The 23535-nt window shown below is 46.1% G+C and overlaps 2 protein-coding genes across 4 annotated transcripts in view; one reads left to right on the forward strand and one right to left on the reverse strand.

Moving 5' to 3' along the window:
• Positions 1-1065: 1065 nt before the first annotated feature.
• gap43 (growth associated protein 43) lies at positions 1066-13591 on the forward strand. Its single transcript, XM_068585295.1, has 3 exons — positions 1066-1414; positions 8319-8988; positions 12203-13591. The coding sequence occupies exons 1-3, from the start codon at positions 1385-1387 to the stop codon at positions 12280-12282; spliced, it is 780 nt and encodes a 259-aa protein (XP_068441396.1). The 5' UTR covers positions 1066-1384; the 3' UTR covers positions 12283-13591.
• Positions 13592-18964: 5373 nt separating this feature from the next.
• lsamp (limbic system associated membrane protein) overlaps positions 18965-23535 on the reverse strand; it is a 533915-nt gene continuing 529344 nt past the window's right edge. For all 3 annotated transcript variants that reach the window (XM_068584595.1, XM_068584594.1, XM_068584593.1), the window contains 2 exons: positions 21098-21246; positions 18965-20117 (listed from right to left, as the gene is read on the reverse strand). In XM_068584595.1, coding sequence (XP_068440696.1) covers positions 20020-20117; positions 21098-21246 — 247 coding nt within the window. In that variant the 3' untranslated portion in view covers positions 18965-20019. The remainder of the gene's footprint in view (positions 20118-21097; positions 21247-23535) is intronic.

The following is a 23535-nucleotide window of genomic DNA, read 5'->3' on the forward strand; positions in this document are numbered from 1 at the left end:
GAGAGAGAGGCAGTTTGCCTTGTCTGCCACACCCGGCCCGCTTGCTTCCTACTCCTTCATCCCTTTCGCTACAGCTCTCTCTCCATCTCGCTCTCTTCCTCTCTCCATCACTTCATCCCTCTCTCTCCATCTCTTTCTCTCTCCTCTCTCCATTTCTCTCGCTCCATCTCTCTCTCTCTCTCTCTCTCTCTCTCTCCTCCTCTGCTCTTCTGGTCTATCTGCTGGTGTTTCCATGAGAACAGAGCGCGCCGGCTATGGGGGAGGTTGAGGGTGTGGGGAGGGTGACGTGTCCTAAGAGCACAGTGTGTGTGTGTGTGTGTGTGTGTGTGTGTGTGTGTGTGTAGGAGCGTGCGTACTTGCTCCTTGCGCTCATCACTGCTCCTTCACATCTCTCGTGGTTAGAGATCCTCCCGGCTGTGCCAAAGAACATGCTTTTGGCATCGCCATGGCAATTTGGACGCAGAGAGTGTATAACACACACACACACACACACACACACACACACACACACACACACACACACACACACACACACACACACACACACACAGTCTGAGAGGAAGCCTGAGCCATCGGAGGAGTCGACTTCCATTTGGGAGCTTCTTTTTTTTTTCCAGAAAAAGACATCTCATGTGCTGGGAGGGGTGTGTGTGTGTGTGGAGAGAAGGGGGGAGGGGGGAGGGGGGGGTGCATTTAACAGAGCGGTCGTGCTGGGAGACACACAAATAAGCAAATAAAAAAAAGATGCATCAGAGTAAATTTGGTGGAGGTATCCAGTCAGTCATTAAGCGAGAGCTTTTTTTTTTTAGGGTGGGGCCGCAGCTTTTTTACTGGAGCCAGGCTGGAAGAGAGGAGGAGGAGGAGGAGGAGGGTGGGAAGATGTAGAAGAGAGGACTGCTGATCTAAAAGAGGTGGAGGGAGGGCTTCATCACTATGAGGAGGAGGAGGAGGAGGAGGAGGAGGAGGAGGAGGAGGAGAAAGAGGGGCATAGTGTGAAGAGAAGAGGGGAGGAGAGAGGGGAAGGGAGGGGTTTTTAAAGGCTGGGCTTATAGTCATTGTCAGGCATCGAGTAAGAGAGAGAGAGAGAGAGAGAGAGGGAGTAAGAGAGAGAGAGAGAGGTGCGCCCAGGCAGACCGAGTGAAGAGCGCGTGTGTGCAAACTGGGATGAGTAAATGCACCGGGCGGCTTAGCTGTTGATACAGCCAGAGAGAGAGAGAGAGAGAGAAAGAGAGAGAGAAAGAGAGAGAGAGAGAGAGTGTGTGTGCACGAAAGCGAGAGAGAGAGGGTGACAGAGAGAGCGAGGGTGAGAGAGAAGAAGTGAAAGGGAGGAAAAAGGGAAGAAAGAAGCAGAGAAGAAAAGAGGGAGGATACAACCACTACAAGCATGCTGTGCTGCATAAGAAGAACCAAACCGGTAAAAACGCTTCATCCTCTACATTCCTGCTCTTTCTTTCTTTTCTTTTTCTTCTTTCTTTCTTCTTTCTCATCGTGACAAAATGATGCAATTCAACTCTGAACTTTGTGACTGTTGGGTGGGTGCTGGGATCAGGGTGCTCCAGGAGAGATTAGAGGGAACAACGTGGGTGTAATTTGCTTTCTTTCTTTTTTTTTTTGTTGGCTTGATCGTCCTTTACAGAAGTGTCTCGGCGGAGCCCAGACACGCCTAGTTAATGTGATTACCCCGCATGAATGGATGTCGCCACAATGCCGCTCAGACCTCACACTGTACTTGTAACTCGATCTCGTGCTACCCGGCATCCCCCCTCCATCCTCCACCATATTGATCATGCACTTGTTAAAAAAGTGGAAGATTATGCAGAAGGCCTTGGCTGGACCGCCTCTGAAACACTCAAACCGCCGTTTGTTGCCCCTGAACTATTGCGTTCATGGTGGTTTCAACATTAATTTGCACCTTTTTGTGCTCCTAATTGATGCTCTTGGTTATTTTGTACTTGTGTTATCTTGTGTAGAAATGGGAGGTACGAGGAAGGAGGGGGTGAAGGGGGGGACTCAGGAAAAAAGTAAATTTCCACAGAGAGAGGGAGAGGAAAAAAGGGTGGGGTACGGGATTGAGTGAGCGGCAGCATCATCATGCCAGCGGCCCTCGGGGGAATCCGATGGGAATAAATGGATTATCATAGCCCTCCAGCTTCAGAAGTGTATATGCTGTCAATTGATGGCACTATGAAGTGTGCACTCATTTTAAGGGCGTGAAAGGCTGGATAACCCACGGCTTGAACAATAATTAAAAAAAAGAGAGAAGGTGTTGCATGGAAGCGAGTGACAATGTGAGAAAGAAGGCTTCATCTGATTTTTCCACAGCGATCATGATGGTTTGGTGTGTGATCCTGCTGCTATCTCCTACTGATTGTGATTTTATCGGACTCCTAACGCATTGGATTCTGATGCCACTTGATTGCTTCTTAAATGTTAGCTGGGATGAGTCATAATAACTCTGCCAGGGAGGAGAGAGAGAGAGGTGGAGGTAGAGAGAAAGGATGCAGAGAGAGGCAGGCAGGAGGAGAATATAGCTGGTGCACATGGGGGTAGATGGAGGAAGAGAGGGAGGGGTGTGTATGTAAAAAAAACAAAAAAACAGGAGGTATAGAGCAAAAGGGAACCTGGTAGGCAAAGAAAAGGTGATAAAAAAAGAGGATGGAGACAGGGAGGGCGGTTTCAAGGTATGGGGGAAGGTAGGGAGAGGCAGGCGTGCAGCAGAGGGAGCTGGATGCCGGTTATACGACCGGCAGGGAGCGGGGATGATGGTCGGAGGAGGCGAGCAGGCGCAATAAGAGAGAGAGAAGAAGAAGAGAGAGAGAGAGAGAGAGAGAGAGAGAGAGAGAGAGAGAGGGGGAAAGATCAAAAGAAAGGAAGCCGGCGCTCTGCACACTGCAGCCATGTGGGTGAGGCACCGGCTTTTTGCCGTCGCCGCCTCGAGCTCGCGCGTTTTCACGAAAAGGGTGTGGGGAGAGGTGGGGGGGGGGAGTGGAAGGGGAAGACATTTTTTTTTTAAAAACAGAAACCTCCCCGGCCTACACGAGCACTTATCCTTCCCTTTCCTCGCCGCCGCCGCCTGCTTTTGAGGAGCAGAGGCGTAAATGAATCCAGACAGACCGCCGAGGTCTTCACGGCCGGCTGAGCAGAGAGAGAGAGAGAGAGAGGGAGAGAGAGAGAGAGAGAGGGAGAAAGAGAGAGAGAGCACGGCTTTCTGCTTTTAAACGCGGCCGCGTGTTCGCCGTTGTGGAGTGTTAAGTGCTTTTGCAACATCTTCACCATGGGAGTGGCTCCCGGCACTTCGTTTTAAGTCGCCTCGGCACCCTCCCTCCCCTCCCCTTCTCTCCATCTCCCCTCCCTCCCCTCCCCTGGCTTTACATCAGTTTCCTGCAGTCGGAGAACAGAAACCACCACAAAGGTGTCGGCGGCTTGTGGGGAAGATCGATAATCGAGTTCTTCCAGGTCTATCATCATGAACTCGGGTCTTTCTCCGTCAGTCGGGGCCTTCAAATCCCACCCATGTGCGCTCTTCTCCAACTCCGCCCCAACTCCCTCCCTGTAGTTCCCCTCCAGTCGCCATGAGGCCCTGTCCTGCCCCCGCTTTAACCTTGAGCCTAAATCATTCTAGTAGGTGTGACTACCTGAGAGATCAAAGATCTCTTCTCATCCGGAGGCTCCTCATGCTCTCAAAACTACCTTTCCCCAGAACCTGGCTTCAGCTGAAGCACCGTTCACAGCCCATATTTCCAGATCCAGCTCTTGCCCCTTGCCTCCTCTTGCACTTGCCCCCTCCCCTCAGTCCAACTGCCCCTTTCCTCATCCCTTTCCTCGTCCCCTGCCCCCTATGAGATCAGTGGCGATTGTGGAGCCTTTGTTCGAGCAGAGAGTCGGTGTAATTGAATTAAAGGCTGCTTCCCGAGGACGTAGCGACGCCGGCATATGGCCGCTTATTAGTCGCCGCCGAGCATCTTTACCCGGGCCGTCGTAAAAAAAAATAGAAAAAAGAAAACGGGTACATGCTTTAACATCGCTCATCAATTCACCCGTCAAAGGAGGGAGGGAGAGAGAGAGAGAGATGGCGAGCGGGAGGCTGTGGTAGTCACCACCTGAGCCCCCCTCTCCTCATCTGCAGGAGATAGCCGGCTAAAAGGGTGTGGTGCTCTGCTCTGCTGTGTCTGTCTGTGTGTGTGTGTGTGTGTGTGTGTGTGTGTGAGAGAGAGAGAGAATGAGTGGGTAGCAGTTTGCTCAGTGAGAACGAGAGTGAGTGAAAGATGGCAGAGAGAGAAAGAAGGAGACGGAGAGACTCAGCAGTTGCAGACAGCAGCTCGTCTCGGCTCTTCAGCGTCTGGATGCTTCCTGCAGAAAAGCAGACAGCCATTGAAACACAGGAGAGAGGTGTCGTTGCAGAAAGTATGGCTGCTAATATTGTCTCGCTGTCTCTTTTGGGGAATTGTGGAAATAGGACTAACGTTTGGGGCATAAAGGGCATCGGCTTTTTAAAATAGCCGCTGCCCTTTATGTATTCGATCGATCGCAAGGTGCGTTTGTGGACTTGGATGTGAAGGATTCAGCTGCTGCACCTGTTGGGTTTGTGATGAGGGAAAAAAAAGGCCTCTGCAAAGCTCCACCATTAAAAATGCAAATATTACCTTTAATATTTCTCCCCCACGCCCCTCCTCCATCTTGCCAGGGGCAATCGATCCAGAGCCGGGCGGAGCGGCGAGGTGAAAAGAGAGTTTCCTGCTTGAATGGATCAGAATACGACACAAAAAAAAAGATAGAACTCATGATTATATGTATATGCACGCCCACTGTGTGCATTAGCGTGAGCTTCTGTGCTAATTCAACCACCGTAGATCCAACCCCCACCTCCTGAAACCAGTCCCTAATGGCACTGGCAATGAGGCAGTGGGAAGGTGGCGGTTTGTTACTGTGTGTCACAATTGGGGGATGGTGTGCGTGTGTGTGTGTGTGTGTGTGGTTATGGATCTGTCGAATAAGCCATCGGCTCTCGGGTGTGGTTCTCACGGCAGCCGATGCCCACCCAAGGACAGAGGCAGCAGACGGGGAGAGAGAGAGAGAGAAAGAAAGAGAGAGAGGCAAAGCTATCATCTATCATAGACACATCCAGCCGTCTCACACTTTAGCATTTAGCTATTTATTACCTGAACACACAGGAAAGACAGGCGCTCTTCTTCTGGCATTTAGAGACATCAACCTGTTAGCGATCGTACGTTTAGGATGCTCAACGTGACGATGACAGTCTTCATCTAGTGAAGTGTCCTACACAAAAGTACTTTTATGATTGTACAACAGGGTTTGCACTACTTTTATGTCTCTAACATGCCACTTTTTCGCTGCATAATAGGAGTTGTTTTAAGTGAATACAGCAGAAGGGCCGCGTACGAGAGAGGAAATAGCGCTAAGCTAACTATGATAAGTCATTTGATTAACCTGATAATGTAAATGTATTCCTTCGCTGCAAAATGAATCAGGGAAGAGTTTAAAAGGGGGAAGAAAGGGAGCGCACCTTGTGGTGTTTTCTGCACCTTTGGGAGGCGCCGGCGTATTTTATGAATGAAAATGTGTGTGTGTGTGTGTGTGTGTGTGTGTGTGTGCCGCGCAGACGCCGAGCGGAAACAGCGCCTGCAGGAGGAGACGTGACCGAGGTTCAGTTAACAGTCGAGAAGCAATTCTTCCAGGATTTGAAAACAGAAGAAAGATAAGACACCATAAGTCGTCTCGTGGACCCCCAGCACTTTGTGAAGGGTGATGCACGAACACGAGCATCAATTATTCAAACCGCGATCCCATAATTGGGGTTTGAACTACGATGGCGAGCTTTTCTTCCCAAGTTTTTCGCCGCACTGATATGAGATCACCTGGCACTTCTGCTGGCATTTTTATTACATCTGCACTCACACACACGCCCCAAATCTCCAAAGTGAATGACGTACCCCCTCCCTCGATCCAACAATGATGTCATACCCCCATAGTCCCAGACACCCTCATCCATCGCTTTCTCTCTCTCTGTGTCTGACTCACTGTTTGCAGCCAGTAAGTAATTCTATTAAGAGTTAAGTGCTTAGGTCATTTTTTTTTGTTTTTTGGGAAGGGCCAATTGTAAGTACCCATGAGATCAGACACAGTAAAAATGCCCAATAAGACACCAGAGACCTGCGCATTGTGAAGAGCAGAAGGGTGTGCCGATAAGATATCTGCTCTAATAGCGGGACACTTGCTCAAGTTTATTTCCACACTTAGCAGCGGATTGTTAAGTAAACAGCCCGAGCTCATGTTTTAAACATAGACCACCACATTTGAGGCGCAGTGTGAGGCCACAGCCCCAGGATGAGATTGCTTTTTTACATTTTTTTTATTTGTTTCGTTTTTTTTTTTTTTTTATCACATTGCACAAAATTGCTCCAGGAAAGATGCCGTATATTAACGCCATCTTTCCCATGGAAGGATGGATGAAAGGGGCCCGGGCAGGATTTACACCCTGGACCCTGTTGGGAGGGGGGGGGATGTGGATAAAGGTGGAGGAGGTGAATACACCAACACAGCTGCACCCTTGGCCTCTGCTCCAATATTGGACTGACACGACCGGCCCTGAGGAGGAAGACGTGTCGGTTCAGGGCCCCTTCGGCCCCTAAATCACCGTCGCCGCTTCGGATGCGATTCCTCGGCCCCCCGAGTCAAACCCCACATCCAATAATACTCAAATGAACTGACCTTAAAGAAGTCGGTTGACATAGAACAGCATTTATACATATATACCCCCCCCCCCCCATTGGCTCTGCATCCTGCATCACACACAACCCCTCCTTAGCCCATGCTGATTGCCCGAGCCTGATTTACGAGTTCCCTTTGCCCCCCTCCTCCCCTCCCCCACCTGAGGGGTCAGGTGCACCGCCAATCAGGGTGACATATAGTCTTTCAGAGCACCAACCGGCAGACAGCGCCGTGATGAGTTAGCACTCTGGTTGTCAAGGTAACCTTTGATGGTCGGGAGGGGTATGGCAGCGAATGCTGAGAGGAGATGCAGCTCGTTCCCTAGCAGCCGGTTAGGAAAGCTGTACTGTACCCGGAGGGAGGGAGGGAGGGGGAGAGAGAGAGAGATCATTATTTCAGAGAAAGAAATCTCGATTTTTGAACGGCTCGCTTTTTTTTTTTTTTGGGGTTACAATTTTTTGAAGATATCATTAGCGCAGTGAATCCAGGGGGAGGGATCCGGGAACGCCGTGGAGAATTCCTACATTTGAGTTTTAATTATTCGCTGAATCCGTTTTTTTTTTTCTTCTTTTGGCACTATTATTAAGAAGACAATATCAGCTTTATGTCTGGATTATAAAAAAACTGCTTAGCAATTTTGGTCCCGCACCAAAAAATAAAAACGCTTGAGTGTATCTAATTCATAACGTGGAGACAATGCACACACACACACACACACACACACACACACACACACACACACACACACACACACACACACACACACACACACACACACACTCTGACACACATCTGGCATTCTCTCGCTTTCACAATGACACTAAATCCCCGCTTTCTTCCCGGCACATGGAATGATCTAATTCAGAAGATCCGCTCTGTTGTCGACTGGATCAGCGGACAAAGACAAACACACGAGATCCCACAGTTTTCACATCTTTATCATTTGGCTAACTGATGACGCACCGCCTGCATGCTCTTTGACAGTTTTGCTTCATGCTGCTTCTTCACATTGATTTCTGCTGCACATTTTTGATTGCTTGATATGTATATATGATTTTTTTGGCAAAGAGAATAGCTGACCTTGATTTGTTTGCCTATTCATTTTGAATGTACTGATTCATTTTTGTTTGCCACTTTCAGTGCCCGTCATTCATTCCTTTATTTGATTTGATTTCTTTTCATTAGATTTATATGACTCATAGCACAACCCACTATTTGACGGACAGCTATGGACCCGGTTACAGAAGGTAATATCACGGATATTCAATATTACACTGTGCTCTCTTCCTAACCCTGTTCCTCATCCAGTCCTACACTCCCAAAACCCTAACCCAACTTCTCCCAGTCTAACGCTCTCCAGTAATGTCTACCAGTACATACATTCACTAGTTAACTAACAAACCCTTCTCATAGCCTATACTTCTGACTTCTGTCCTTTCAATTCAATCCAAACTTCCTTTTTTTTGCCGGCATGACACTTTAAGATGCTCATCCTCAAGCTACATATCCCTTGCTGGTTCTTCCCCAGTGGACATGCTTGACGGCGTACGCTCGATGGTAACTTGTCGTCCTTTCTTTTGGCTCCCAAGGTGGACAAGAACGAGGATGCGGACCAGAAGATCGAACAGGACGGCACCACCAACAAACCCGAGGACAAGGCCCACAAGGCCGCCACCAAAATACAGGCCAGCTTCCGCGGACACATAACTCGGAAAAAGATGAAAGACGGAGAGGAAGAGAAGGAGGGCGACAGTCCCGCCGCTGCCGAGGAGGCGACGGAGGGAGGAGAGGAGGCGAAGCAGGCGGAGGGAGAGGAGGCACCTGCGAAGGAGGAGAAAGCTGCGGGGGAGGAGGCCAAGAAGGAGGAGGAGACGAGCCAAGCCAAAAGCCCAGTGGCAGACAAGCCGGCTAACTCTCCGGCGGCTGCCGTCGCCTCTCCTGTAGGCGCCGCGAAGTCTCCTGTAGCGGCGGCGGCACCGGCTGCTGCTGCCGCCGCCGCCGCCTCACCTACGGCCGCCACGGCGCCGTCCGAGCCCCCGAAGGAGGAGCCAAAGGCGGAGGAGAAGGTCGAGGAGAAGCCCAAAGAGGTGGAGGCCCCGGCGGCGGCCAAGAGCCCCACCGCTGCCACAGCTGAGGAGAAGAAGAAGAAAGAGGAGGAGGAGAGCGAAGAGAAGAAGGAGGCCAGACAAGCCGATGTGCCTGCCGCTGTCAGCCCGACAGCTGAGAAGGAGGAGCCTAACCAAACAAAAGATAAACAAGGTATGCAGAGCGAACTAAAGCCTTTAACTTGCATTCTTTACAGTAGGACTCGTTACACGCACACAAGGTATCGCACCTACAAGAAGGCGCTCAGCATCTCAGGTTACACATAACATATAGATGTGCACATGCACAAACATATTACCAGATACACTCCTCCATCAAGAAGCAATTACTGAAGAAAAACAACTAATAACAGGGAATAGGCACGCTTTTCGGAAGTGTGTTTGGCAGGCTCTGCAGGAAATAACTGCTTGTAAGAGTCTTTGGGATTTTAAGATCTTTGGCAGTTCCCCACCGCTCACTGCTTAACACAGAGACGCGGCTCAATATTAGATTAGACAGCCTTGTAGCTCAGCTTTTTACGAGACGGGGAGCCCATTACTAAAGAGGCGGGGATCGGAGAAGATGTGTGGCACGACGGGCCGGTGTTGTCGCGGGAAGGATCAGAGTTATTGTTTTCGGGTCGCATTGTTGGCTTAATGAAAACGCATCATGTTTCCTGAGTCATAAAGGCTCATGAACATCTCCGATGGGTTCATATGAATCTCATTTCATTTGATCACACGTGTGGAAGATGGATGAGACCTTTTAAAACTGGCTTTACGCGACACGTCAGGTCAAACATGTTCTAATAATATCTTTACTGTAACTTCAGGTAATAGATTATATATATATATATATATATATATATATATATATATATATATATATATATATATATATATATATATATATACCTGAGAAGGAGCCGGAAGGAAATGACATTATAACATTGGTAAAACAAAGTCTCGACATGAGCTTGTGTTTCTGGTCCAAGGACTCTCAGACTGGGTCAGTCAGGTAGTTAATGGAGCATGCTCAGTCTGGAGTAGGTGGGCACACACACACACACAGACACACACACCAACTGGAGGAGAACTACAGCGAAACTAGGTCACCTAGGCAGCGCTGTCTCCCTGTTGTCATCGTTACCACCTCGATGGGATAGCTGCCCTGCGTGGAGCCGAGCGGGATAACAGGTGCTCTGATTCCGATGAATGATTAATGAACCCCACTGGTCACGACTCGCACTGGGGAAGCCTGTCACAAACAAACACTGCCTGACAAACAACGGCGATAATTAAGAATTAACTGCGGGGCCCGCAATCTGCTTTACCAACTGCAAATTCATATTAAAACTTAAGATGTCACTGTAATACCTGGCCGTGCTCAAAAATAAATAAGCCTCTTCAGTTATATGAAGGAAAGAACGGACAGCATGGCAAGAATACGCAGAAATACGCAATAATAAATGCTGACGATGGACATTTTATGATGTTGAAAATACGTTTTCAGTGAGCCATTTTAGTGTTCGCTGTGCCACTAAACAAGGGCTGTACGGCTCCTGTGACGTAGGCCCAGAGCCTGTAACTGGGGTTTCTGCTGGCTAAATGCGAGTTGCTAGAAGCTCTGCTAACTGCGGCAAAGTAAGTTCACTGGTTGAAAAGATAAATTGAATCCTGTACCTTCAATGTTAGACTGAGGGAAAAACTAGAGGGGGAAAAATAAATGGTATTACAAGACAGGACGGGACGGCACAGGCCGCAGCTAGCTGGCTAGCACGCTAAAGCCGGCTACCTAAAGCTGGCTAGCATGCTAAAGCTGGCTAGCTAAATCTGGCTAGCATGCTCATTTGAGTAGATCTCTGAAACACAACACAGAGAGTCTGTATCTTTTGAATTAAGACAAAACAAGTTGCGACACGCCTTGTGTTTTAAAACAAAATACAAAGGTACAACTGGAAGTAAAAAATACATAAAATAAGAACATGATGTGCATCCACAGCGCTTACAGCTTTTCTTTATATCACAGTTACAAGTTCTGCAGTAAACTATGTGTCGTGTTCATTCAGTAATCAGTCGGCAGGTCCGAGGCAGAGATCACCAGAGTTCGGGCGTCGGTTTCCCCGACTGAGATGTCTCTGAAGTCCGAGCACCAGAAGTGATGCGCTTTCCCGCCTTTGTGAATTGGGTGAAATTGCATTTGCATCACACAGTTCAGTGGCTGTGGAGGAAAAGCATTCTCATGTCTGTCACACCGGCTAAATGGCTAATTACCTCTTACCTCCAGATCCCGCTGTCTTGAGTCACACACACACTCACACACACATTAGTACAAGCGCCACACAGACAGGATCACTCCACTGCTTCATCTTTCTCTCTGCCTTGCCCCCCACACACACACTGACACACATGCACCCCGTCACCCCACTCTCCTACGCAATGATGTCACTTTTTGATCTTTCTATTTAAGGAGCATGAGCTCATCGTGGTATGAGATCAGCCCAGGGCTCTTGAATAATAGGCTCGGTCAGAACCAATAAAATAAAGGCCTTAAAAATCCCAGTATATTGTAGCCCATATACTGCATGACGGGGTTTTTTTTTGTAGACACTGTCGACATGCAATATGAATAATTCATCGGCAGCAAAATAGCTTTTTTCAGCAAATTATTTTTTTTTTAAACTGAATATGAAGAAAAATATGACGCATCAGTGCAACGTTACTCAACGGACTTGATTAGTAAAAGGCCAAAGCGATGTATCACGGGTTGTTATCCAGCAGTATTCACCTTTTGAGCCCCTGGATGTTGTTACAGAGCGCTGCACTGTGGCCATCACGCCGCATCCGATGTGACAGGCTGAGATGCTTCTGCCGGCGTTGTGATGTCAGCTCAAATGCATCACGGGTCCATTAGGAGCACTCTCTTCCTTCATTATTTACACAGCCGATGTGGGATTTCAGACATTAGGTTTGCGATCGCTGACTGTGACGCGCGCTGGGCTTGAGGAGAGTCGACGCTCTCGAGAACGACGTGGAATTGAAGTTCCTTCTGTGTATTTTTCATGCTTTTTTAATGTTATTTCATGTGGTTTTATTTTTTATTTACAAAAAACCTTTTCAAGCATCAAAAGTAACAGCTGATATGTGAGGACTTTGATGCTCAGTATGTCAGAAGACACAGATAGCGCTTCATTTTTTCCCAACTTCACAATGTAAAACCTCCTCTCCACAGTCTAATTTCCTCTCTTCTCCTCTCCTCTCCCCGACCCACCTTTTCTGTTTCATGTCCCCCCTTTTCTCTCCACCCTCACATCTCATTTCCTTTCTCCCGCTTTGCCTTTTTTCTCTCTTTCTCTGCCCACACTCCTTCCCCTCCTCCCTCCACCCAGATGCTGCAGAGGAGTCTAAAGCAGAGGAGGCCACTCCGGCAGATGCAGCGGCGGAGTGCACCGAGTCCAAGGATGACTAAGGCAAAAGTCTCACCTGAAGAAAAGCAGAATCAAGAGTATGAAGAATAACACAAAAATCTAAAAAGGTTGCTCTTTGCCTTCCCAATGTGAAGGCAGTCCGTTTCTATTTGTTTGTCATTTTTTGTGTGGCAATGATTTACTCATGTCGGGGGAGTTTCCAGCGTTACGTTTTTTGGCTCAAGCTAATACTATGAGGAAAGTGATGAGGATGATGATGATGAGGATGATGGTTGTTTATTGATGATGAAAAACAGATTGTTATCTTGATGATGATTGATGGTTGTTTGTTGAGAATGGGGAAAGAAGAAGAGAAAAAGATTGTGACATTGATTATGATGAGGAAGAGAATGAGCAGGAGGATTTGATTCGATCTCCACTCTCTATTATAAGTGAATCCGTGGTGGAATGGATGCTCCCAACTGGATTTTTTACATCTTTAAAATGCATTGTGAATGCGCCACACTTTATTTGCATTTCAATGCACTTTATTTAAAAAAACACAATTTTTGCAAATAAAATCTGTACTTCTGCAAACGCACGCACAAAAAAACAAGCCGGTTTTAAAAATGCAAATCCATACGTTTTCCGACACCACGGGTGTGTGTGTCGAGAACCACCGCAAAAAAAATGTAATGTACTGACACATCGGATGGAGAATTGAATGTATAATTAAACGTGTGACACTTCCAGTTGGGGAACTTTATTCTGAATCCCAAAAAAACAGGACAAGATTATTACTCCCTCTCTATTCTGCTTGAGTCATTCAAGCTTGGTTTACACCCCTTTTACAAACTCCCCTTCTACTCACATTTACAGTAAAGGACCTGTTGCCGTTTAAGCATATAATAAACTATAAAAGTCAGCTATGGTATTGGTGTAACTGGCTCTTACATGACTATTCGTGTTCTGACAACCAAACGTGAGAACAGTAGCATGAACCATCGAACCAGATGCATGATGGGAACTCTCCCTCTGAGAGGAACTTTTTCGCAGTCACAAAAACTTAAGAGGTGTGGCGGCTTCTTTTTGATGTCTTTGGTGTTGTTATGACAGTTTATATGAATTGGAAAAAAAATACTGAATAAAATAAAAATGCACTGATGTTAACGCAAAAAAAAAAGGTAAAAAGAAAAATCAAACAAACGAGCAAAACAAAAAATACTTTTTTTCCCATGTTCCAGTGAGTGCAATGTCCAGTTTCAACCTTATCAAGGAGTTCAAACTTGTGAGAAAAAAAATATGAAAAAATACAAATGGTTTCAATGTCTGTTTTCAAAATAAAGCAAATGTGCCAATTATCACCATAAACTGTGGAGTTTGTTGAAAGCCAAGTTACAGTTCGCTGGTCGCGCAGATTGGTACCACTCGAGAAGGGCGTCAATCTTCTTCGTCTTCATCAATCTACATACTTCACACATACAACACAAGAAGGGGAATACCGTAAAAGTCGGGTTACAAGCCGCTACTACCTTCGCTAGCTTCCTGCTCTACCCAGCTAGCGCTGCTGCTAGTTCCCTGCCAGCTCCCCGCTGTAGCCAGCTAGTAATGCTGCTAGTTATCCGATAGCTTACCGCTAGCTCCCCCTAGTTCCCCGACGACCACCGAAGGTAGCGGGACCAGCCTCGGCTCGACACCTGACTCGGGCAGCGGGGACGTGGGCAGTAGCAGCAGCGAGTAGCTAGCAGCAGGAGCGGGTAGCTAGCAGCGTCAGCGGGTTGCTAGCAGTGGGTAGCTAGCAGCAGCAACGAGTAGCTAGCAACAGCGCTAGCTTGCTACGGCGGGGACACCCACCGAAGGTGGTAGCGGCTTGTAAACCCGACTTTTACGGCATGTGAATTTCCCGAAATGTAAAAGTATTTGTATGACATCTTAACTAGATACTCAGAAACGCTAGCGAAGCATTTGCAAAGCGTCAGTAAACTCTATTTTAGACATTTAGGCGACACATGACGGGAATGGGATGCACCATTCCCGTGAAGATCTTTCTTCTGAGTCTTATCCTGATTTTGATCTCAAAGACGAGACGCGTACATTACCACATGAGAACCTTGTTTATGTTCCACGGTATCCCGGTTTCTAGCATATACAGGGTTCTCCAAGCATTATGACTGGGATACTGGTGCCCATTTAAACACACCCTAATATCTTATTTCAAATTATATTCGAGAGATATGTGTATATCCTCTTGACTGGATGCAGAGCGATAATTGTGCAAAGAGCAAAGAGTTAACATGGGACCCGGGTGACTTCTGTCCAGCAGTCTTGAGTAAACAATAATAAATAAATAGCACCAAATGCCATCTGCAGTCTCACAAAAGTTTTGTGACCTTCACGCTAATGAAGCTGGTTCGCTGAAGCGATCCTGGAATTAATTTGAAAGTTTCTTGTATCAGAGACGTGAACTCTCCTTTTTTTACATTCTTACAGATGCTTTACCTTCTCCAGCACTGCGGTGTCACGGCTCCTGACTAAAACCTATAGTTCACTGGTTAGTGGTCCCAAACCCTTCAGTACAGAAGAGTTTACATTGCAGGCAACGTGATATTTGCAGTATATATGCAGAAAATTATGGGATCCCGTATCACATGAAACAAACCAGGAGGAGCTCTGCAGGAAAGGTTTGACTAACTATATATATATATATATATATATATATATATATATATATATATATATATATATATATATATATATATATATATATATATACACATAATGTCATATTATAGACTATGACATTTTCTGGTGGCACACTACCATTTTTTTATGATATTTTCTGGGACATTTTTATGGCGTCCTTTACGACGACGTTTCTATGAGATGTGTTAAGGAAATTATTTATGACATTGAACTCTGAGTTTTTATACGACATACTAAATTATGACTCTGTCATGACACGTTTATGACGTAGTATATTAGGACTTTGTCATGACATGTTTACGACACACTGTTTTGTTTCTTTCATTTTACTATACTATTACTTTTTTCACTTTGGCATGACTTTCTTCTTTATATTATATTCATATTATATGACCTTTTTTATGACTTTCTTCTCCATATTATGCATGTATTATATTACTTTTTCATGACCTTCTTCTTCATATCATAATATCATATGTAGATAATATGACTTTTTCCAGGACTTTATTTGACTATCTTCTCGACATACTGCAATTTTTTTTGACACACTATACTATGACTTCATTTCGACATAGTATTTTTTTTTTACACTTTTATTCCATGATTTCTTTTCACACACTATAAGATAGGATAAGATCAAATAACATGAGATAGATCTTTTATTAGTCCCGTAGTGGAGAAATTACAGCATCACACGTAAATAAAGATAAATATACAGTATGTATAGATACATAATATATACTATACAGTGACTATTCTTTTATACCCATTTTTTTTTTTTAACTATAGCATCTTCTATGAGCCACCAAGATACCGACATTAAACCTCATTTACTTACCTTTGCCCGTGTTACGCCCCCTTCATAATCAAAGTCGGAGTGATGACGTAGACAATTGTGTCATCAAGCTGCCAGAGCCTCCACACACAGCAGGCGCATCGTCTGGTGTGTGCCGCCATCTTGTGGTGAAACATCACACTGCAGGACGGTGCGCCTTTAATGACTCTGTGGCTCACACAGATACACTGTTCCCTTGAGACGGAGTTGTGTTTCTTTTCTAAAGGACAAAATGTCTTCCAAGGAGAATACATATATTACTTTATTTGCATGTTACATGGTGATAAAACACCAAGCTATATCTCCAGAAAAAAAAAAAAAAAAGCTTGCTTTTCCCCCCCGGGGCATTTTTAAGTCACATTCAAATACAGAACACTGAATTCAAACAACTTTATTTTGTGTTATGAACATTTTCTCATATTCCTTTATTACATATCTTTTTTTTGTTCTCTTTAGAAACTGACTGCAATCACCTTATGCCATAATAAAGTAAAGTAAAACAAAACGGGACATTGCTGTGTAATAATCCATGATTGAATCTTGCTTTCCCACGACAAAGGGAAGGGGAGGTACAAACGTGAGCGTTATACATCCTGCTGCTGTAATCCTTAAATGTTGAGTTGTATAAACACGGTCTTATGGATTCGCTGACTTTACAACATTCTAGTAGAAACATCACACTGTATATACACACAGAGGAGGAAAAAGAAAAGAAACAAGAAATCATCTAAACTCAGAAGGTTACTATTGTAACCGTAGCTCAACGAAACGTAGAAAGTTAGCTATTTTGTCCAACTCGTCATGTATCTCATGCCTCGGGGGGAAAGATTATTAATAACAAACAGAATCAGAACCAGAGTGAACACGCGCACACACATAAGCCAGTTTTTGTACAGTGAAGCGATGGAGATGTTTTGAGGCGATGCTCAATAGTAAACGAGCTGTTTCTGCAGTCCTCAGGAGATAGCCGGGTCTCTACAGTGGGGTCGGCGCTGTGTCCATAAGCTGGCGGTCGGTCTCTCTACGAGCAAGGAAAGGACAGGGTTCCCTTTTCCTGTTTGTCCTTCATGAATAAGACAGAGCTCCATGGCTTTTTTTTACACAAGTGTACTCAGTATCAGTCGGTGCTTATCGGCCGGTTTTTAAACCTGCGAGGACACACTTGGGCGTCATTGGGGGGAGGTTTGCCTCGCGGGAAAATCACCTGAATGGTGGAAAGATAGCGCTCCTCCCCCCCGTCACGCAATCCAAGCAGGTTGAAATAAATGCTGAGCACAATTTGGAGATATTCGGCCCTGCTCCGGTCTCCTCCAGCGAAAAAAATAATAAAAACATCTTAATTTGTCCGAGAGCCTGCCAGCTTTGCACTGCCCTGAGGTTTTTTTTCATTTTTTAAATTTAATGCGACACATACAGTAGTGAGAGAGACAGACTCACCGAAATACCTGCAGCACAGACACTCATGCAAACGGATCATGATGATTGTTTTACTTTCATCTCGTTCTACGGTAAGCGCGACGACTGTGTTGCTGACGAACTCCTCACGCGCGAGCTAGCCGCGAGCTAAAAAGAGCGGGAATAGAGAGTCTGCGGAGATCCTATCGTAGTAGAAAAACATCAGGAGTCAAGTACGTCCACGTCAAAGTGGACACAGCAGAGTTGTTCAGTCGTAGAAAATCAATTAAAAAAAAGAAAGAAAAAAGCGCGCGCGAGATGACGACAGGATGAAGCGGCTTTCTCGCCCCTTTCCGAGACGGAGAAATCAGATCGTTAAGCTTTTGCTCGCGTGATAAGAGACGTCAGAGATTTAGTTTGAAATGGCTTCTTCTAGGCCTCTCTCTCTCTGCAAAAGCTTAGCTTCTACCCCACCTGGCGGGCTTCATCACCAACACTACAAAGTCACACAGCAGCGATGGCCTCGGAAGCATTTTACAAATGGCAAAAAAAAAAAAAAAAAAAACACCTGGGAGAATTTCTTTAATGCATGACAAGGATGACATTAATTTACACGTGTGTTTTACAGTACCAGTATGCGCCGCCTCGGCTCGGCGAGTTAGAAGAGCGAGGCGGGAACGCGTCCAGGGGGAAGCCGAGCGCTGGAGTCCGTGTACGCTATTAGTCACCTCGCGAAAAGGTCAAAACACATGGCAGAAAGGCAGCTAATAGTGGCACCAGTTTCAGCACTTCTCATCACAACAGGAAGTGACCCTTTTTTGGGGGACGGCGGGGGGGGCGGGACCTTTTCTCCTGGAGGAAACCGCACTGTTTGAAAGTTCTTCTTCTTCTTTTTGTTCTTTTTTTTTTTACAAAATAGTGACACATGAAGGATTCATTGAACTATTTTTTTTTTTTGTTCATGGAGAAACAAATGGTTTTGGCCGAGCGAAGGAAATTAGCTTGTCGAAAAACATGTGACGTCATGGGATTATTTCGTTAAAAGATGCCGACTATAAGCGTTCAGTCATTTTGCTCTCGTATTGAATTCAACATATTCCACTCTCTAAAACATCATATACGCCAGCACTTGTATTATAGTCAATGATAGGTACAATAATAACTGCACAAAACTATCTTCTTTTTATGCTTTTCTTTTTAAAAAACAAACAAAATGCTCTAATGGGCGTGGGTTCACATGAGAGAGCAGGGGTCGCCAGTTCAAGAGATCTACGAGTTAATTACCCTCAACAGTTAGCTACCCTATTCAGAAACATGGACACATAAAAATTTGCCTTTTTCATATAGTATAAGGACATTGGATTCAAGTATATATATACACACACACACACAACTAAAATGAATGAGGTAAAAGACGAAAACAAAAGAAAAGAAACAAAAATCAACCTCATTATTATTATTATATTATGAATTGTTTCATTTTCATATTAAAACACGCACACTTCTTTGAAAAGAGGAAAAACCCAAAAACGTAAGTCATTCATTGGTGTCATACATTTATATCCAAATTCCAGCAGTATAGAAGAAATGATCCTAAAAACTGAAAGGAAACGCCGCGTGTCGGGGGTGTCTGCAGCTAAATGGGATGCGGCCCGCCGGCAGCAGAGCCTGTGGTCGGGTCGGTCCGTCTCTGGTGTGTCCTGATGTTACGGTGGCAGAGCAAGTTGTCTTTTCATAGAGAAATACAAAATGTCACTATGTACAGTACGCGTCACTATAACCTACCGGGGTTTCTTTATTTTTATTGTGTGTGTGTGTGTGTGTGTGTGTGTGTGTGTGTGTGTGTTTCCTGCTGCGACAGGAAGAAAAAAAAAAGCGGGATTTTTCTTTTGGAATAAAAGGCGAGCGGCTGCGAGGCCACTGAGATGGAGATGGAGTATAGAGAGGGGATCCGACCCCAAAAGATAATAACTAATTTCCCCCCGGTTTGTGTAAACACGCTCGGTTGGATCAAGTCGATTTTATTCACTGCAATCTGGATTTCTGGGCTCAAGCCGAGCGGCTGCTGCGACTACAAACAACACCGTTGATTGGAGAGATATCCCGCTGATACTCTGTGTGTGTGTGTGTGTGTGTGTGTGTGTGTTTCTGCAGCATCATAATCGGTTGCTGCGGCCTTTAACACCAAGCTCTCGTCCCATTTTAAAGTATTTTTTTTTCCCTTTTTGACTTCTGTACGTGTTAGTTTTTTTCCAAATCTAGTTTATGGATATTTGGCAGATACTTTCGTTAATGCACTGGTTAAACACTCGGATAAAAATCTACATTTAAGTTAACACAATGGGAGTAAGAGGAGCTATATATCTCTTTCGTCTTCAGTGCTTTCTAGAGACTTCTGATTGTTGGCGTCCCGGTGAGCGGGCGCCTCGGCTTTTTCCCGTGAAGACAAAAAAAACACAACGAATCCCCCCCCAAATAAAATAAAAAAACACATCCGGACCCCACGGAGACAAGATGCAACAGAAAATAAAACAAGTGCATACAAATGAAGAACAATGCAATTTCTAGAGCACTGGCTTGCTTGTTCTGTCCTCCATGTCGCCGTTTTTTTGTCGTGGTCGTTGTCATAACATTTGACCCCAGAACCCACCGCGTAATATCTGTAAGCAGAGCGCTCGCGAGCACGTAAGGTTTTCATATCATGATGCAAACAGTCTGGAAGGAAGGGGGGGTAAGGGGGGTGGGGGAGAAAGGGAGGGGGAGAGGGGTAAAGTTGGGTAGCAGTAAGGATGTCGGTGAGTTGGAGAGAAGGAGGAAGAGGAGGAGGAGGAGGGGAGAGAAGAGGAAGAGGAGGAGGGCAGCGGCGTTAACACTTGAAGAAAAGGCAGGCGAAGCAGGCCAGCAGGAGCCACAGTGACTGAGTTACACAGGCGGAGCCGTTGATGTCTCGGCCCGTCCCGGGTCCTGGAGAGAGAGAGAGAGGGAGGGAGGGAGGGAGGGAAAGAGAGAGAGAGAGAGAGAATATTTATACTTTATTCTGGTGCTATAAAGTGAACACATATTAACACGCGCTCCTCCTCTGAGGCAGCGACGACAGACTCTCACTTATGTTTGGTGACATCTGGTGGTCGTGTTACGCTATTGCATCTATCACTATGCACAGCCGAGGAACACACACACACACACAGACAGACAGACAGACAGACAGACAGACAGACAGACAGACAGACAGACAGATATATATATATATATATATATATATATATATATATATATATATATATATATATATATATATATATATATATATATGAGTAAGGGTGGCTCTTTAGATGCTGAAAATCAACCATGCGTCTGCAAAGTTTCATAACTATTACTACAGCTTATGCGTTATCATATAGATAAATGGTCATTTTACACAAAAGCTGAATGGACAGTTATGGAAATTAAGAAGCTTCTAGACCCCTTTTAGAGACATTTAGTGCTGTTAAAAGTGGGTTTGGATCATTTGAGAAGACATTCTGGGAGCAGCGCGTTCCCTTGAGTTCACTAAACCCTTTGAGCATCGCTTCACTCCGCCAGGTATTACCCCCCCTCTTGAGCCACGTTGCAGGATTTGTTAAATTACTCTCGAGCGGAGACTTCATTGTTTGCCAAATGACCGAAAAAATTGCGGCGCAGCAGGTTTCAGTTCCCGTACGTCACTCGTTCGGCTCTTGCAGGGAAGCGTCAAGAAAAGAAAACTAAAGTGAGTTTCCTCCCTGCTGGTTTGTAATGATGCACCAGGGGGTGCAGGCTAATACCTGGAAACTCACCATGATTTAAATGACGGCTAGGTGTATAAATTATACAATGAACTTACTTTATGCTCAGTGCTTCATCCACTTGGGCTTCTAGCCGTGAGTGATGCACTATATCTATATCTGTATTATCTGTGTACTCACTGTAGAGGAAGAGGCTGGCGTTCTGCACGCCCAGTCGGTTCGAGGCCACGCAGGTGTAGTTCCCATAATCCTCCTCGGTGACGTTGGCGATCATGAGGATGGTCGTGGTGCCGAGAATCTGGATGTTGAGGCCCTGAGCGTTGGACAGCCTGGAGAGGGAGGACGGACAGGAGAGGAGAGGAAGAGGAGGAGGAGAGAGGAGTGTGAAGGAAAACTGCAAAGTCATGAGAATCACAGGTCTTTCCGCCAGAAGGGAGTTGCTGACATTTCGGGGCGAATACGAGCGTCTGCGGCGTCGGTGGGTAGAGCAGACAGGAGGCGCCATTAGAGGAGAATCAACCAGCGAACCGCGACGGTTTTCTGCTCAGAGAATAAACACTCTGCACTTCATCTTAATGAAAAAGGAAAGAGGAGATTTCCAGCTTACAAATAGCTTAAATGCCACAACCACCGCAGCTCCTTGTTGTCCATGTCCCCGGTTTGTCTGTGTGTGTGTGTGTGTGTGTGTGTGTGTGTGTGTGTGTGTGTGTGTGTGTGTGTGTGTGTGTGTGTGTGTGTCCTGGAATGAGCCCACCAACACAATCAGCTCATGGACCCACAGTACATCAACCCCAGCTTTCCTTCCTTTAGACCCTCCTTCCCTTCATTCCTTTCCTCCTTCCTTCCTTCCTTCTTTCCTCTCATTCATTCCTTCCTCCCTCTCTTCACCCTCCTTTTCCTCCTTCCTTTTCCACCTTCCTTCCTTCTTTCCTTCCTTCCTTTGTCCTTCCTTCTTTCCTTTCTTCCTTCCTCCCTCTCTTCACACTTCTTTTCCTCCTTCCTTCCTCCCTTTCACCCTTCTTTCCTTCCTCCCTCCATTCTTCCTTTCCTCTTTCCTTCCTCCCTCCCTCCCTCCCTTCGTCCTTCCTTTCTTCCTCCCTCTCTTATATCCTCCCTCCTCCTTCCTTCCTTCCTTCCCTGTCTCTCCTCTCCAGACGGCTGCTCTCTCTTGTGTTTGTTACCTCGTCGGATGTTTGTTTGTTACCTTTCCTTCCACCTCCTCCCTCTCCCCCCTCTCTCTCCCTCTCTCTCTCTCTCCTCTCCCTCCTCCCCCTCCCTCCTCCTTCCCCCCTCCCCCCTCCTCTCCCTCCTCTCCTCCCTCCTCTCCTGCTTCAGTAACTCCTGCAGTAAACCTGTTAGAGCTTCATCTGCTTCCTGCTCTGAGTTGTGCGTTCGGTTCGGCGCGACAACAACAACAAAGTGACTGCAGCCGTTCAGGAGTCATGTGTTTTCTGACTGACTGCTGATTCAACACATTTCGTCCACGTTATTGTTACCGGCGACGCTTAAAGTGACAGTTTTAAAAAACAGCCAAAAAATCACAAAAAAACACACAACAATTTGAGAATAAACGTCCTGTATGCGAGTGAAGGGTGAGTGGCAGCGGCTCTCTGACGTCTTCATCCTCTTCCTCGTTCAACCGCCTGGCGCTTTAACGTAAAGGCACGGCAACTTTCTTGCAACGGCAACGCAACAACTTGTCAAATATGAGCTGAACGTTGCTTCTTAAAATGTGTCAGTCTGGATATTTACTGCCAATTTGTTCTTCACCGCTCTCTCTCTCTCTCTCTTTTTATGTCTTTTATGTCATCAGACAAGCGGGTCATTGCTCCATCAGTATGCTGCCGACGTCCCCCCGCCCCTCCCCCGCCCTTCTGGGAGTCTTAATGAGCGCCACGCTTCTGCCAATCAATCATGTCGACCCTTGACCCTTTTTTTTCAGCGCAAGTGAATCGATGTGATTCGCTGACTCGGCCGGTTGACTGTTCCTTTACATCGCAAACCCAATAAAACCCTTAAACGGCTCCAGCTCGTTTCTCCGAGCTGATTGGGAGCTTTTTTGAATGGAAGTTCATTTGAGGCGACCTCGACTTAATCCCGGCTTAAGTCACGGGGCGATGTGGTGATCGCAGAGACGGAGCAGGAAGTTAGTGCTGACAACAAGAAAGAGGAAAACGCACAACGTCGCACAGCGAAGTTTCACTGGGGAGCGAGAACCTTCACATAGGGACAGTCTGTGTGTGTGTGTGTCTGTGTGTGTGTGTGTGTGCGTGTGTGTGTGTCCTGGAATGAGCCCACCAACACACCTGGTCTCCCTCCCTTTCTCCTCCCTCCCTTCATCCTTCCTTTCCTCTTTCCTTCCTCCCTCCCTTCCTTTTATCCCTTTATTTCTTTCCTCCTCACTCGCTTCCTTTCTTTGCTCCTTCCTCCCTTCCTCCTTTTCCTCCATTCCTTTCTTCAGACCCTCCCTCCCTTCATTCCTCTCCACCTCCCTCCCTTTTTTCCTTTCTTCCTCCCTTCCTTTCATCCCTTCATTCCTTTCCTCCACCTTCACTTTCTTCTTTTGCTCCTCCCTCGCTCCCTCGTCTCTCCTCTCTCTCCTTCCTTCTTTCCTCCCT

This window comes from Clinocottus analis, unplaced genomic scaffold (assembly GCF_023055335.1).
Source record: "Clinocottus analis isolate CAN_PGR_092001 unplaced genomic scaffold, fCliAna1.0.p SCAF_2, whole genome shotgun sequence".
In the NCBI taxonomy this organism is placed as follows: Eukaryota; Metazoa; Chordata; class Actinopteri; order Perciformes; family Cottidae; genus Clinocottus; species Clinocottus analis.